At 43.5% G+C, this 15,555-nt stretch overlaps 1 protein-coding gene across 26 annotated transcripts in view; it reads right to left on the bottom strand.

Annotated features, from left to right (window-relative positions):
* The window catches only part of LOC118392015 (uncharacterized), a 103,251-nt gene that overhangs the window by 49,677 nt on the left and 38,019 nt on the right, over positions 1-15,555 (bottom strand). For 5 of the 26 annotated variants that reach the window (XM_052459617.1, XM_052459632.1, XM_052459660.1 and 2 more), the window contains exons 1-2: positions 1,272-1,436; positions 1,129-1,184 (exon numbers count right to left, since the gene is read on the bottom strand). The exons of 4 other annotated variants lie outside the window; for them this stretch is intronic. In XM_052459617.1, coding sequence (XP_052315577.1) covers positions 1,129-1,184; positions 1,272-1,294 — 79 coding nt within the window. In that variant the 5' untranslated portion in view covers positions 1,295-1,436. Of the gene's footprint in view, positions 1-7; positions 80-192; positions 337-536; positions 665-917; positions 1,008-1,128; positions 1,185-1,271; positions 1,437-15,555 lie in introns of those variants that run through there. 17 more of the 26 variants (XM_052459620.1, XM_052459646.1, XM_052459648.1 and 14 more) reach the window with 8 other exon arrangements.

The raw sequence follows: 15,555 nt of genomic DNA, 5'->3' as shown, positions 1-15,555 counted from the left end.
AGCTTACTTTAGCAAGGGCAGCAGACCAGACATCTGCTTTTGTACCAGGTAGATCAGACACTTCACCCCTCACCGACACCTACAGGGGAATATAACAGACCATACTCCTATAAAAAAAGGTTAAGGATAGTCTAGGCCAGCATCAGCACAAATACAACCCTGGATGCACAGTCTAGAGCCATGTATTAGTACCTCCATATAGTTCTCCTCACAGCTGACTTCTCTGGGGGACCAGGGTAGAGAGAGGGAGCAGGTTGCATTCACAGAGTAGGTGGCTTCCACTCCATTCGCATCAATTGTGATCAAGTTAAAGCTGAAAGTGAACACCTCGTCGTCCTAATATACAAAAACAAGACCTTCAACTGAGATACCTGGTAGTAATTTGACTAGAAAATAGTTTAATGCCCTTCCCATGGGCACAGATTTAACTCAATGGCTACTCCACAGTCGTTCAATGTAATTGAAATGTTGATTTAACCAGTGTGCCCATGGGTTGTGGCTTTGAAAAGACCACAATGCACAGGAAATATATGAACCTGGTTGTCAGTGTGGCAGGAGAAGTAGGAGGCTCTGAGTTCAGCATGGCCAGGCAGAGGGAGGATACTGAACATGTAGCCACACTCTGACCCATACTGCTTAGTGATGGGGTGAACACCATCAGCATCTAGATAGGGGTAAAGAATTGGGTCATATCAAATGATTTGAATATGCTCAAGTCCAATACTAAATAAAAATCAGTTTATTCTTAAGTGGTCCAACAGGCACAGTGAGACTGAAATATACTGCAGGGAGAGACTTCCTGTCAGCACCAGCTACCAAACCCTGGCCAAGACATGTTAAGATGCCAAGTTCATAAGCTGACCAAACCTGATTTCAGGCCCATTTCACATCAGAATTAAGGTTAAAAGCCTACTTACCAACCGCTTCAAAGCGAGGTTCGTTCCCAGCGACTGAGAGTTGGGTTGTTACCAACAGGTATCGATCCCTACACACAGTCTCAATGGCCCCTATAAAAGACACACAAGGTGAGAAACTAAAGGGTGGAAACTAATTGATTCTGACCAACAATTCATACCAGTGTTCTACAGCTTGTATAAAGGCTCATCTGACTCAATTTAAGTTACTTACCTCTTGGAAGGTCAGAACATCTTACACTAGGCCATACAGACAGGAGTACAAATACTCTGTAAGAAAAACAATAGCACAGGTCAATAAAGGTTGCCAGCATCAAAACACTTATTCAAAACATTTAAGCCCACCACCAAACTTACCTCAACCAAAACCCAAAAGCCATTGCTCCGTTGTGAACCGAGTGTCTAACCCTAGCCAGAAACAGCTAGTAAACTACACCTGCTAGTTAACACAACATCAACTATCACAGACTGACAATATCCTAGTAAAAACAACAGTGGATAAATACCATGTTCTCTGGCACTTTTATATGGGGGTGGTAATGTGATTGAGGTAATTAATTAGCTAATTGGGTCACATGGTTGGTCATCTTGCCAGAGCCTAGGGGCGCAGCTAAATAGTCTGAAGTGGATTCCTCTCCTCATCTCCTTCCCCCTTTCTTAGGATGTGTTTTCCATCTCCACTGAATAACAATATAAACGGGTCATGTAAAGTGTTGGTTCCATGTTTCATGAGCAGAAATAAAAGATCCCAGACATTTTCCATACGAACGAAAATCTAATTTCTATCAAACTTTGTGCACAAATTTGTTTACATCCCTGTTAGTGAACATTTCTCCTTTGCCAAGATAATCCATGCACTTGACAGCTGTGGCATATCAAGAAGCTGATTAAACAGCATGATCATTACACAGGTACACCTTGTGCTGGGGACAATGAAAGGCCACTCTAAAATTTGTCACGCAACACAATGCCACAGATATCTCAAGTTTTGAAGGTGAGTGCAATTGGCATGCTGACTGCAAGAATGTCCACCAGAGCTGTTGCCAGAAAATTGAATGTTCCTTTCTCTAACATAAGCCGCATCCATCCGGCTTCACAACCACAGACCATGAGTAAGGCGTTGTGTGGGCGAGTGGTTTGCTGATGTTAACATTGTGAACCGAGTGCCCATGGTGGCGGTGGGGTTATGGTATGGGCGGCATAAGCTATGGACAATGAACACAATTGCATTTTATCTATGGCAATTTGACTCCACTCCGGGATGCTGTCCTTCTAGGCAGAGTTTCAAAGGAAAAGCCATATCTCAGACTGGCCAATAAAAAGAAAAAGATGGGCAAAAGAACACAGACACAGGACAGAAGAACTCTGCCGAGAAGGCCAGCATCCCGGAGTCGCCTCTTCACTGTTGAGACTGGTGTTTTGCGGGTACTATTTAATGAAGCTGCCAGTTGAGGACTTGTGAGGTGTCTGTTTCTCAAACTATACACTCTAATGTACTGTACTTGTCCTCTTGCTCAGTTGTGCACCGGGGCCTCCCACTCCTGTTTCTATTCTGGTTAGAGACAGTTTGCGCTGTTTTGTGAAGGGAGCAGTGGAGCTCCCTCCAGTAACCACGAGCACAACTTCTCCTTGATTTTAACTGGCCGCTTTATCCTGTAGATTTAGTCAGAATTATCACCTTCCGTGAGAACTATAAAGTAAATGAAAAATACAGTGAAGCACACTCTTACATCCTCCTTATCTTACGAGTGACATATTAGCTTGGTATAACTCTGAAGTGCTTACATACATAAATAGTTTAGCCGGTGCTATAACAGTATCAGATTAAACACATGAATCATGGTAAAATACCTCATTGGCTGCTTATTACAGAAGGGAGGAATATCTACTTCACATTTATTATTCCTGGCATTAATTCACACTTCATCCTTAATTATTATAATGTTACCATCCTCACATACACGCTTCAACCTTTATGAACTACACCCGATGACATGAAAACTTAGCTAACACAGTGCGGGATTGCCTTCCCTCCAAAAGTGTGTTGCTACAATAAGGATCCCCGTTACAACAGTATAAGCTGTGTAGTTCCGCTTGTCTTATCATTTCCCCCACACAGCGGACACGTAAACAATTCAAACAAAGGACAACGACATAGACTTACAGGTTAACTGTCAGTTACACTCCCACCAATCACCGGTGATTTCTGTGAAAGGGGTGTGCATGTTTCTTGATCGGCTTCCAGGAGGGTGACTCTTATGGACGGGCCTCTCCCTATAGGTGGGTTTGGTGATGTGTTTACCTCTCTCATCCAGGGTTGAGTCACTGATCAGTAACTTGAATCTTCTCACCCGTCCATCCTGTCCCGGGTACACTTCTGTAACGTTTGCCAATTTCCACTGGTTGCGTGGTACAATATCATCTTGCAAGATGACAATGTCATTAATCCTTGCGTTTCTTCTGTCTTTATTCCATTTCTGTCTGTGTTGGAGGTTTAGGAGGTACTCTTTCTTCCACCTTGTCCAGAATTCATTGGCTAAGAATTGTACTCTACGCCATCTCTTGCGGAGATAAAGATCTTCCTTGATGAACTGTCCAGGTGGCGGTAAGATAACTGTGGACTTCATTGTCAAGATATGATTTGGCGTGAGAGGTTCTGGACCTAATGGATCATTCAGATATACCGTAGTTAGGAGTCTACTATTTAAAATTGCCATGACTTCATAGAGAAAGGTATGCAGAGAAGCGCTGTCGAGTCTTCCATCTGACTGATCAAGAATGGATGTTAAGACACTTCGTATCGTGCGGATTTGTCTTTCCCAAACACCACCCATGTGACTTAAAGATGGGGTGTTCATGATAAACTCGCATCCAAGTTCCTTCAGTCCTGTTTGATCCATTTCTTTCAGGGCGTCCACAAACTCGCGTCTTGCACCAATGGAGTTGCTGTCTTGATCACGTCTGATTTGACGAACATTACCACTTTTGAATGAACGCAGGGAATTGATAAAAGTGTTGGTGGTGAAGTCATCAAGCAGGAGTAGGAGCCCATAACGCTTTAACTCTCTTCTTCCGTCCTTGGCATAGAAAGGTCCAAAGCAGTCCATCCAGCAGTATGTGAAGATCTGCCATCCTTTGCCCTTCTGTACATCTTCTGAATTTCCTACATTTCACACATTTGTAGATGTGAGAGGAAACTGCATTGCTGCATCCTTGGATCCATATACCGTTGGATCGCAGCTCATTGATAGTCATTCCACGTCCTTGGTGTCGTACTCTTTCAAGATAGCCACTTGTCAGTGCTGCTTGTCAAGCACTATCTCTTGGCAGGATTGCAAGATGCTTCACATGGGAATGAAGAGTTGCATGAGCCAAGCGACCTCCTACCCTGTGGATACCTTGCTCATCCAGAAATGCAACTTGCTTGCTTTATCTTTGGTCTTGATGTCTTTCTGGTGCCTAAGGTTGTGTATCTCATGGGAGAAGGCTGCTTCTTGAACCATCTTTATAATGGTGAGCTCTGCCTCTCTCCTTTCTTCTATGCTTGTAGCTTCACTGGACCTCAATTTTAAACCCATGGCTTCCTTGACACGTCGTTTGAGCCTGGCAATAGCTTTTACCACTCTTGCCCAGTCTGAGAACATGTGAAGGTGATCTAGTAAGGATCTTTCTTCCTTTGCCTGGGTATCATGGACCAGGGATTTCTGCAGCTCTGGATCATTGTCTGAGAACTCTTCCCCCTTGACTTGAACTTTGGGAAGTTCTTCTTGTCAAAGAAAGTCTGGACCTGTGAACCAGTTGGAAGCCATGAGCTGTTCTGATGTGAGACCTCTGGAAGCATGATCCGCAGGATTCTCTTCAGAGGTCACATATCTCCATTGTTCGGGATCTGTGCTTTGCTTAATGCGTTGAATACGGTTAGCTACAAAGACGTGGAATCTTCTGGCTTCATTGTTGATGTAGCCAAGAACTACCTTCGAGTCTGTCCAGAAGTATTCCTGTAGACCTTGTATCTCTAGCTCCCTTTTGAGCATGTCACTTGTTCGAACAGCTACCACCGCTGCTGAAAGTTCCAGTCGTGGTATGGTCGTAACCTTGGAAGGGGCGACTCTCGACTTCCCCATAACTAGGGAGCAATGAACTTCTCCTGCTGTGCTGATTGTTCTGAGGTATGAGCACTCTCCAAAACCTGAGGTACTAGCGTCGGAGAAGTGATGCTCATAACTCTGCACCTCCTTGAAACTTGATGGCAAGTAGCCTCGTTGGATCCTTACTTCAGACAAGTTTTGTAGACCTTAGAGCCAGAATTCCCACTGGGAACGTAGGTCATCTGGAAGGGGGTCATCGCGGTCAATCTTGTCACGACACATCTGCTGCAAGATCTGCTTCCCTGCCAGGACAAAGGGTGCCACAAAGCCAAGTGGATCATATACAGAGGCTACTGTAGACAACACTCCTCTTCTTGTGAGTGGGCGTTCCTTGACAACTACTCTAAACTGGAACTCGTCTGATGCGACACACCACAGTACACCAAGCGCTCTCTCCATGTGTGGTTCACCCAGGTCTTTGGCACCCTCGGGACACGTTCTTCCTTGGGAATTATGGCTTTAACTTCCTTGCTGTTAGAGATAAACTTGTGCTGCAAAGCTCTCTTGCTTCTTTCACCAGCTGGGCCGCTTCAGCTTCAGACGATACGCTTGTCAACCCATCATCAACATAAAAGTTCCTTTCTATGAACTGGATAGACTTCTCACTGAAGCTTCCTCGTCCTTCGGCAGCAAGATGTTTGAGACCATAGTTGGCGCAACCAGGAGATGAAGCTGCGCCGAACAAGTGGACCTTCATACGATGCACTGAGGGTTGAGACTCTCGATCTCCGTTCTCCCACCAAAGGAACCGTAGATAATCTTGGTCTTCTGCTTTCACATGAAACTGGTGGAAAATGCGCTCTACGTCACACATGATTGCAACTGGACCCTTACGAAAACGACAAAGGACGCCCAGCAATGTGTTTGTCAACTCTGGACCGCAAAGGATATGGTCATTCAAGGACGTCTCTCGAAACTTAGCTGAGCAGTCAAAGACGACTCGTATCTTCCCAGGCTTTTGTGGGTGATAAACCCCATGGTGCGGGATGTACCATGCTGGATGCTTGTTAATTTCCTCTTTGGAGACCTTCTCAGCATCTCCACAAGATATGGTCTCTTCCATGAATGCTGTGTAGTCCTTGTAGTACTGCTTGTTTCTCCTTAGCCTCCTTTCCAGGCACTTGAGACGGTGAACTGCACATGTTTTATTGTTCGACAGGTTGGGTCTTTCTTCCATAAACGGCAGCGGCATCTCATAATGTCCATTGTCCTTGCGTCTGATGCCCGCTTTAATTTTTGTCAGGAACCGGATATCCTCTTGAGATATGAGGTCCTCTTCTGCAGCGCTCTCGTTGAAGTCAGATTCAAGCATCTTGATAATGTCCAGTGCTGTGATTACCTCTCTTACATGTGTTCTACAAACATAGTGTACTTGATTTGTGAGGTTGGAAGAAGATTGAAGGCTTGACATCATCTGTCTAACGATAACCCGATGACTCACTCCAATAGCGTCGCCATAGTCGATACATGGATTTCCATAGCCGACTATGCTCCAGCCAAGATCTGTTCTCTGAGCAAAAGGCTGATTTCCCTTACCAGAAACAATTTCTCTTGTAAGGGAAGACCACCCTGTATTGGACAAAAATGAATGGGAAGTCATTGGCATCGGACAAACCATATACACATTGTTCAATACCACCCAATTCGGCGTTGATTCATGCAAAGTGTATTGCAAATGCCATATGGCAATTGCCAGTTGTAACACTTTAAAAATTCAACAGGTGGCGAATCCGCTCCACCATGGTTTTTCATATTGGAAATGTAACCCAAGTCAACCTCCAAAAGCAACATTTTGAAAAAATGATTTTTTTGTCGAAAACTTATCACCCCTTAAAAAAGTGCTTTCTGGGCCGTTTATCGAAATTCTTCAGATTTTTTTTGTAAATTACACATGTGTAAGAACTGTATGAATATACTTTTGTCCAATTTTATTATCATATATATATATTTTTTTTTTATGCGCATAAGTAATATGTTGTGTCCATTTTCAATATGATTTCATAGGAAGTCAAAAGTCAAAAGTCAAAATTTTGTAAAAAACTTCACACACCCTTAAAAAAGTGCTTTCTGGACCGTTTTTCGAAATTCTTTCAAATTTTGTGTCAATTACACACGTATAAGAACTGTATCAACATAGTTTAGTTGTATTTTATTATCATAATTTTTTTTTTTTTACTTGTGCATAAGGAATATGATTTTTCCATTTACAATATGATTTCATAGGAAGTCAAAAGTCAAAGTCAAGTCACTTTTTGGGGGCCAAATGCCATAAGAAATTTGACATGCTCAAAAATCCTGCAGAAATGCAAAAATTGACTGGCCTGATGAACTCTGGATGGCCGGGCAGTGATAGTTGTTCCTTTCCATCACTCATTGTGTTGATTTCATCATGTCCATTTGGTGATGTTTTTTTCACTTTTGCAAAGTCACTGTGCATTTGCAATATGGTTCAATGGGCATTTACCATATGAAATTTGACATGCTCAAAAATGCAAAATTGACTGGCCTGATGAACACAGGATGACCGAGCAGTGATAGTTGTACCTTTCCATCACTCGTTGTGTTGATTTCATCATGTCCATTTGTTTATGTTTTATCACTTTTGCAAAGTCACTGTGCATTTGCAATATGGTTCAATGGGCATGTACCATCACAAATTTGTCATGCTATAAAAATCCTGCAGGAATGCAAAATTGACTGGCCTGATGAACACAGGATGGCCTGGCAGTGATATTGTTCCTTTCCATCACTCGTTGTGTTGATTTCATCATGTCCATTTGGTGATGTTTTTTTCACTTTTGCAAAGTCACTGTGCATTTGCAATATGGTTCAATGGGCATTTACCATATGAAATTTGACATGCTCAAAAATGCAAAATTGACTGGCCTGATGAACACAGGATGACCGAGCAGTGATAGTTGTACCTTTCCATCACTCGTTGTGTTGATTTCATCATGTCCATTTGTTTATGTTTTCTCACTTTTGCAAAGTCACTGTGCATTTGCAAGATGGTTCAATGGGCATGTACCATCACGAATTTGTCATGCTATAAAAATCCTGCAGGAATGCAAAATTGACTGGCCTGATGAACACAGGATGGCCTGGCAGTGATATTGTTCCTTTCCATCACTCGTTGTGTTGATTTCATCATGTCCATTTGGTGATGTTTTTTTCACTTTTGCAAAGTCACTGTGCATTTGCAATATGGTTCAATGGGCATTTACCATATGAAATTTGACATGCTCAAAAATGCAAAATTGACTGGCCTGATGAACACAGGATGACCGAGCAGTGATAGTTGTACCTTTCCATCACTCGTTGTGTTGATTTCATCATGTCCATTTGTTTATGTTTTATCACTTTTGCAAAGTCACTGTGCATTTGCAATATGGTTCAATGGGCATGTACCATCACAAATGTGTCATGCTATAAAAATCCTGCAGGAATGCAAAATTGACTGGCCTGATGAACACAGGATGGCCTGGCAGTGATATTGTTCCTTTCCATCACTCGTTGTGTTGATTTCATCATGTCCATTTGTTTATGTTCTCACTTTTGCAAAGTCACTGTGCATTTGCAATATGGTTCAATGGGCAGGTACCATCACGAATTTGTCATGCTATAAAAATCCTGCAGAAATGTGAAATTGACTAGCCCGATGAACTCGGGATGGCTGGGCAGTGATTCTGGTTCATCTCAATGGCTCGTTAGGGTTGATTTCAGAATGTCACTTTTGGTGATGGTACCTCACTGTTTAAACATATTGCAAATGGACAAGAGTCACCAGCAAGTCACCGTCCATCAGTCAATTAGATATCATTCTGACACCAAACTGATACAAACTGACACTAAACCCACTTTTTCCAACTTGTTTAGTAGCCAACTATCACATACTTCAGAGCTGGCCCAAAATTCACAACGCCTTTGGTTCAAACCATAAAAAAAAACATAAAACACGTAGTTACATTCTAGCTGCGGGTCCATTTCTTATGTTATGTGTAGGCCTAGCTGAGGCGAACCCGAATCCCAAGTTTCGGCTCGATCGGTCATTTGGTGTCCGAGCAAAACCCTAATTGGTGCTGAAAATCCACTTTTTTCCATGACTTGCTACGGGGTCCTGGAATGAGCTATCGGACAGAAACGTTGGGGTCTGTCTATATGGGCCGAGACGGTCGCAATGCACCCAGTCTTGCGACTCTGGGACATTTCTAAATGTCGCCATTTTCGTGATGCAAAAATGAATTGAAGTCATTGCAAATGTACGAAGCTGTTTCTCGGTCCGAGAACCGTCTAGAGCCACGTAACTCACCACGCACTATCGAGGTCTAGAACAGGATTCTAACGTTTCGGAACTCTAGGTCTGACGGTTCTTTAAAAGTTCCAACAAGGTTAACTAATGCAGGCAGTGTATGTCTCTACACACCCCAATGGGTCCCTACTTCCAAGCTGTGTGTGTGTGTGACTGATTTACAGTTCATGGGGGTTGCCTAATCACATATGAAGTTTTGGAAAGATCTGACTTTTTTAACCCCTCGAAACAGCCCAAGAGACACCAATTATGGCACTTCCGGTTGGCACAGGAAGCTATAAGTCAACACATATCCTCACTGGGGTATGCTTTTACAGAATTCTGAGTTTTAAGTCCTTACGTTAAGAATTGACTGATTTACACAGGGTTGAATGCACTATGTCTATCAAACTGCAGGCAGGGTATGGAAAAACACTTTGAGGGTGATTTTAACCACTTCCGGTTGGTCCAGGAAGCTTAGAATCAACACAGGTAGACCTCGTAGTGGCCTGATGGACTGTCATCGAAGACAGGTTCATACGACATTCAGAACCCACATAGGCTGAATGGTTGAATTTAGGGGTGCAGGCAATGTATTCCTATGGGGAGAGAGGTCAATGCAAACTGTTTGATGTAAACACCTTCTTTTAACTGTTAAGGGTTAATGCCACATGGTCAAGGTTAGGCTTGCACGGATCGGGAGGACCTTAGGAACGTACCTGAGGTCGAATTGTGCTTCTCACTCTAACAGTTCTCTCACTGTCACCCAAAAGCAAATGACATTGAGGGCCAGCCTTCATTTTGGGCCTACTTTTCTAATGGTCGCTGTGCTTAGACCGAGCGAGCTACGGTCAAGCGGGGCATCTCGTTGATCTCGGCATGGCCTAGGGAATATGGAAATGCCATTGTAGGCTTTGTGTGTCTTTAAGCACCGCACTTTGTCACTCCATCCTTGCTGTGTGTGTGTTTCTGGGTGTGTGTGTGTGTGAGAGAGAGCTTTTCTTTGACATCTGTTGGGAGAAATGACTGACTTACAGTTTATGGGGGTTTCCTAATCACACATATGAAGTTTTGAAAAGATCTGACCTTTTTAACCCTTAGAAACTGCCACTGTGACACCATTTACGGCACTTCCGGTTGGCACAGGAAGCTATAAATAAACTCATATCCTGATTGGGGTATGCCTTTCCAGAATCCTGAGTTTTAAGTCTTTACGTTAAGAACTGAGTTATTTACAGAGGGTTTAGTGAGTGTGTGTTATTTCAGAAAATCATAGAAAATCACAGAAATCTCGCAGAGCTCCGCAGCACACTTTAAAAAGATTCGTAAGAACACCCCGCAACTGGATCTGTAACCGTTGAAAAAAAACACCTATCCGTGAACATCACCAATCTGTCATCGTACGATTTCTCTTAAATGACGATAGATAAATGGCTGGTTCTTTTTTTATTGACACCGGAGGCTCCTTGACTTTGACGTGAAGTGGAAAAATAATTTCTCTATTTTCATTTTGGACCTTTAATCCCAGATAAATGGCCATAACTCAAAAACCGTTGAGGCCTAGACGCCATCTTGTTCGGGGCCAACTGCCCATTATGCCAAACCTACGCTCACCGAGTTTCGGCTTTGAAATATTTTCCGTTTTCGAGATAAGACCCCGTCGTGAATCGTGATGTTTTGTCCAATAGCAATATGATTGCTTATGCCCTCTTGTGGGATATTCCGGGACAGCAGAAAAATGACCAAAATCTTATTATTTTTGTAAAACGGAAACCGAATGTCCGACAAAGTTCATTTGATTACTTCCTGGTAGGTCCGGCCCTGCCGCTCGGCCCGACGCCGTCCGCGAATTTTACAAACGATTTTGGACGTCTAGTAAGGGACCGTACATTTGCAATATGGACTTTCTCACTAACCATACAGCAACTGCAGAAATCTTCCCTTAAGGTATGGAACGAGAGCCTGGGAGCAGTTGTAGCCAATTAAGAGACCGACATCACAGCTCTGTTGAGGAGCAATCTCCTCTGCAATGTGTTCTAGATGAGACCATGCTCTTGCAGTCTCTTGAGTAGGAATATGATCTCTGTTTGCAGGAATAAACTCTCTCGAGTAGGTTGTTGGCAGAGGGATTTTCTTCTCCAAGTAAAACCCTCTAACCTGCAAACCAGACAGCTTCTGGCAGGGCACAATGGTATTGCTTGAAGCCATTGTAGAGAGTTTCAGTTGGACTGGGTCCTTCCTTGTATTGAGAGCCTGTCCTTCCAGTGCAGCTCTACCTGGTCACTTTGACCTTCTTCCCTGCCTTTTAAATGACACCTTACAGTCTTGATAATAGACATTGTAACTGCTTCACAAGTATGAACTCTGCGTCGTATATATCGTTGTCGGGAATGTCAATTTGACGCAAATTTACGTAGACAAGGTTTAGCTCTGTAGAGGTATGGCTAATCTTGTTTAAGAGGTCTTCTAGTAGGTCTTCAGAGAAACAGCCTGTCAGTGACAGTTTTGCTTCCTTTACCAGAGCCTTCCACTTCTCATAGCTGAACCTGAAACGATGTTCGAGCTGTCTCCATCTTTCGTCGCGCAGTTCTCTGCCCTTTTCAGTTAACCTGCGGACCCTCTCACCTTTTCGTGGCTCTTGTTGTGATATTTCATCACCAGCCTCTGTATCATCATTCGCTGGCAGAAGTGACTCCACACCAGTCTGGGCCTCTTCCTGCTGCTCTGTTTGTTCTGATGAAGGCTTGAAGTTTGCGAGGTGTTGCTGCAGATGCTCAACTTGACCCACCCCATCTCTATCACCTATAGTGAAACTACCTCTTTCTGACATTCTAAATCAAATAAAATCAATTCCAGGTAAGGTTTGGATAAGTGAGTAGGTCATTTATTCTCTAATTCACTGTAATGTAAACCTTAGTACTGTAACGTCGGGATAGTGATGGGTGTGGAGTCAGACGCAGAGAGCAGAAGGTAGACGAGAAAAAAAACTTTAATGTCCTCAAGCACAGTAACAGGGACAAACATGGGTGAAGCCCAAAACACAGGCGCAACAAAACCCAAAACCACTGTTACCAAAATACCGGACAGCGAAAACCCAAAAGAACACAAACACCACTAACGTAGAATAACCACAAGCCCGGGCTAAACTAACTTAAATAACACCCATCCCAAAACCCCAACAAGGAACAGGTGAAAACAATGAGACAAAAACAAACGAAAAGGAAAAAGGGATCGGTGGCAGCTAGTAGACCGGCGACGACCACTGCCGAGCGCCACCCGAACAGGAAGGGGAGCCACCTTCGGTGGTATTCGTGACAAGTACGTGGTATAAACATGTATAATGCTTGTAACAAAGGCTTGAACAAACACCTCATTGGTTGCTTATTACAAAAGGGAGGAAATCAAACTTCACATGTATTATTCCTGGCATGAATTCACACTTCATCCTTAATTATTATAACGTTACCATCCTAACATACACGCTTCAAACTTTATGAACTACACCCGATGACATGAAAATTTAGCTAATACAGCGCGGGATTACCTTCCCTCCAAAAGTGTGTTGCTACAATAAGGATCCCCGCTACAACAGAATTAGCTACGTAGTTCCGCTTGTCTTATCATTTCCCCCACACAGCGGACATGTAAACAATTCAAACAAAGGACAACGGCATAGACTTACAGGATAACTGTCAGTTACAAGTAGTGCACAGCGTTGCACCAGATCTTCAGTTTCTTGGCAATTTCTCACATGGAATAGCCTTCATTTCTCAGAACAAGAATAGACTGATGAGTTTCAGAAGAAAGTTCTTTGTTTCTGGCCATTTTGAGCCTGTAATCGAACCCACAAATGCTGATGCCCCAGATACTCAACGAGTCCAAAGAAGAGCAGTTTTATTGCTTCTTTAATCAGCATTTTTTTAAACAGTTTTCAGCTGCGCTAACATAATTGCAAAAGGGTTTTCAAATGATAAATTAGCCTTTTAAAATGATAAACTTGGATTAGCTAACACAACGTGCCATTGGAACACAGGAGTGATGGTTGCTGATAATGGGCCTCTGTACGCCTATGTAGATATTCCTTTAAAAATCAGCCGTTTCCAGACACAGTAGTCATTTACAACATCTACACTGTATTTCTGATCAATTTTATGTTATTTTAATGGACAAAAAATATTTGCTTTTCTTTCAAAACCAAGGACATTTCTATGTGACCCCAAATCTTTGAACGGTAGTGTATATATTGTGTATAGTTTTGTTGAGGTGTGGTTTTCTATAAGCCCATGGGCTTCCAACCACACCATTAAAAGAAATGCTTTTCTACCCTCTTAGGAGGACAAGGTGTTCACCTTTAACTTCAACTTGTTCATGACTAACAACAGTGGAGACAAGCTACACCATATCTAACACCTGGTCTCCTCTGCCCTAATCTCCAGAGAAGTTAGCTGTGAGCACATCACAGAGGTACTGATCTATGGTTCTATACTGAACCAAAATATAAACGCAACATGCAACGATTTCAAAGATTTTACTGAGTTAGTTTAAAAAAAAAACATTTTATTTGTACCTTTATTTAACTAGGCAAGTCAGTTAAGACAAATTCTTATTTTCAATGACGGCCTACCAGGGAACAGTGGGTTATAACTGCCTGTTCAGGGGCAGAGAGACAGATTTGTACCTTGTCAGCTCGGGGATTTGAACGTGCAACCTTTCAGTTACAACGCTGGAACCACTAGGCTACACTGCCGCCCCATTTAAGGAATCCAGTCCATTGAAATAAATTCATTAGGCCCTAATTTATGGATTTCACATGAGTTCAGATATCCATCTGTTGTTCAGAGATGCCTTTAAAAAAAGTAGGAGCGTGAATCAGCAAACCCATCAGTTTCTGGTGTGACCACCATATGCCGCAGTTGATCTGGCTGTTGATTGTGGCCTGTGGAATGTTGTCCCACTCCTCTACAATGGCTGTGCGAAGTTGCTGGATATTGGAGGGAACTGAAACACGCTGTCGTACACGTCGATCCAGAGTCGATCCAGAGCATCCCAAACACGCTCAATGGGTGACATGTCTGGTGAGTATGCAGGCCAAGGAAGAAATGGGACATTTTCAGCTTCCATGAATTATCTACAGATCCTTGCGACATTGGGCCGTGCATGACCATGCTGAAACACGGGGGGATGGCGGCTGATGAATGGCACGACAATGGGCCTCGGGAGCTCGTCACAGTATCTCTGCACATTCAAATTACCATTGATATAATACAATTGTGTTCATTGTCCGTAGTTTATGCCTGCCCATACCATAACCCCACGGCCACTCTGTTCACAACGTTGACATCAGCAAACCGCTCACCCACAAGATGTCTAACCATCTGCCCGGTTCATTTGAAACCTGGATTAATCCTTGTAAAGCACATCTCCAGCATGCCAGTGGTCATTGAAAGTGAGCATTTGCCCACTGAAGTTGGTTACAATGCCAAACTGCAGCCAGGTCAAGACCCTGGTGAGGACTACAAGCATACAGATGATCTTCCCTGAGATTGTGCAGAAATTCTTCAGTTGTCTAAACCCACAGATTCATCAGCAGTCCGTCCGGGTAGCTGGTCTCAGATGATCTCGCAGATGAAGAAGCCGGAGGTCACGGGCTGGCATGGTTACACGTGGTCTGCGGTTGTGAGGCCGGTTGGACGAACTGCCAAATTCTGTAAAACAACGTTGAATGCGGCTTATGGTAGAGACATGAAAATGTAATTGTCTGGCAACAGCTCTGGTGGACGTTCCTGCAATCATGCAAATTGCACACTCCCTCATAAGTCCCCGCGATATGCAACTGTTCAGGGAAGTCAGGAACCAATACACGCAGTCAGTCAGGAAAGCTAAGGCCAGCTTCTTCAGGCAGAAGTTTGCATCCTGTAGCTCCAACTCCAAAAAGTTCTGGGACACTGTGAAGTCCATGGAGAACAAGAGCACCTCCTCCCAGCTGCCCACTGCACTGAGGCTAGGGAACACGGTCACCACCGACAAATCCATGATTATCGAAAACTTCAACAAGCATTTCTCAACGGCTGGCCATGCCTTCCGCCTGGCTACTCCTACCTCGGCCAACAGCTCCGGCCCCCGCAGCTCCTCGCCCAAGCCTCTCCAGGTTCTCCTTTACCCAAATCCAGATAGCAGATGTTCTGAAAGAGCTGCAAAACCTGGA

Source organism: Oncorhynchus keta, chromosome 13 (assembly GCF_023373465.1).
Source record: "Oncorhynchus keta strain PuntledgeMale-10-30-2019 chromosome 13, Oket_V2, whole genome shotgun sequence".
Taxonomy (NCBI): Eukaryota; Metazoa; Chordata; class Actinopteri; order Salmoniformes; family Salmonidae; genus Oncorhynchus; species Oncorhynchus keta.
Note: the sequence above shows the minus strand (reverse complement) of the source record. Positions and strands in the feature narration are given on the sequence as shown.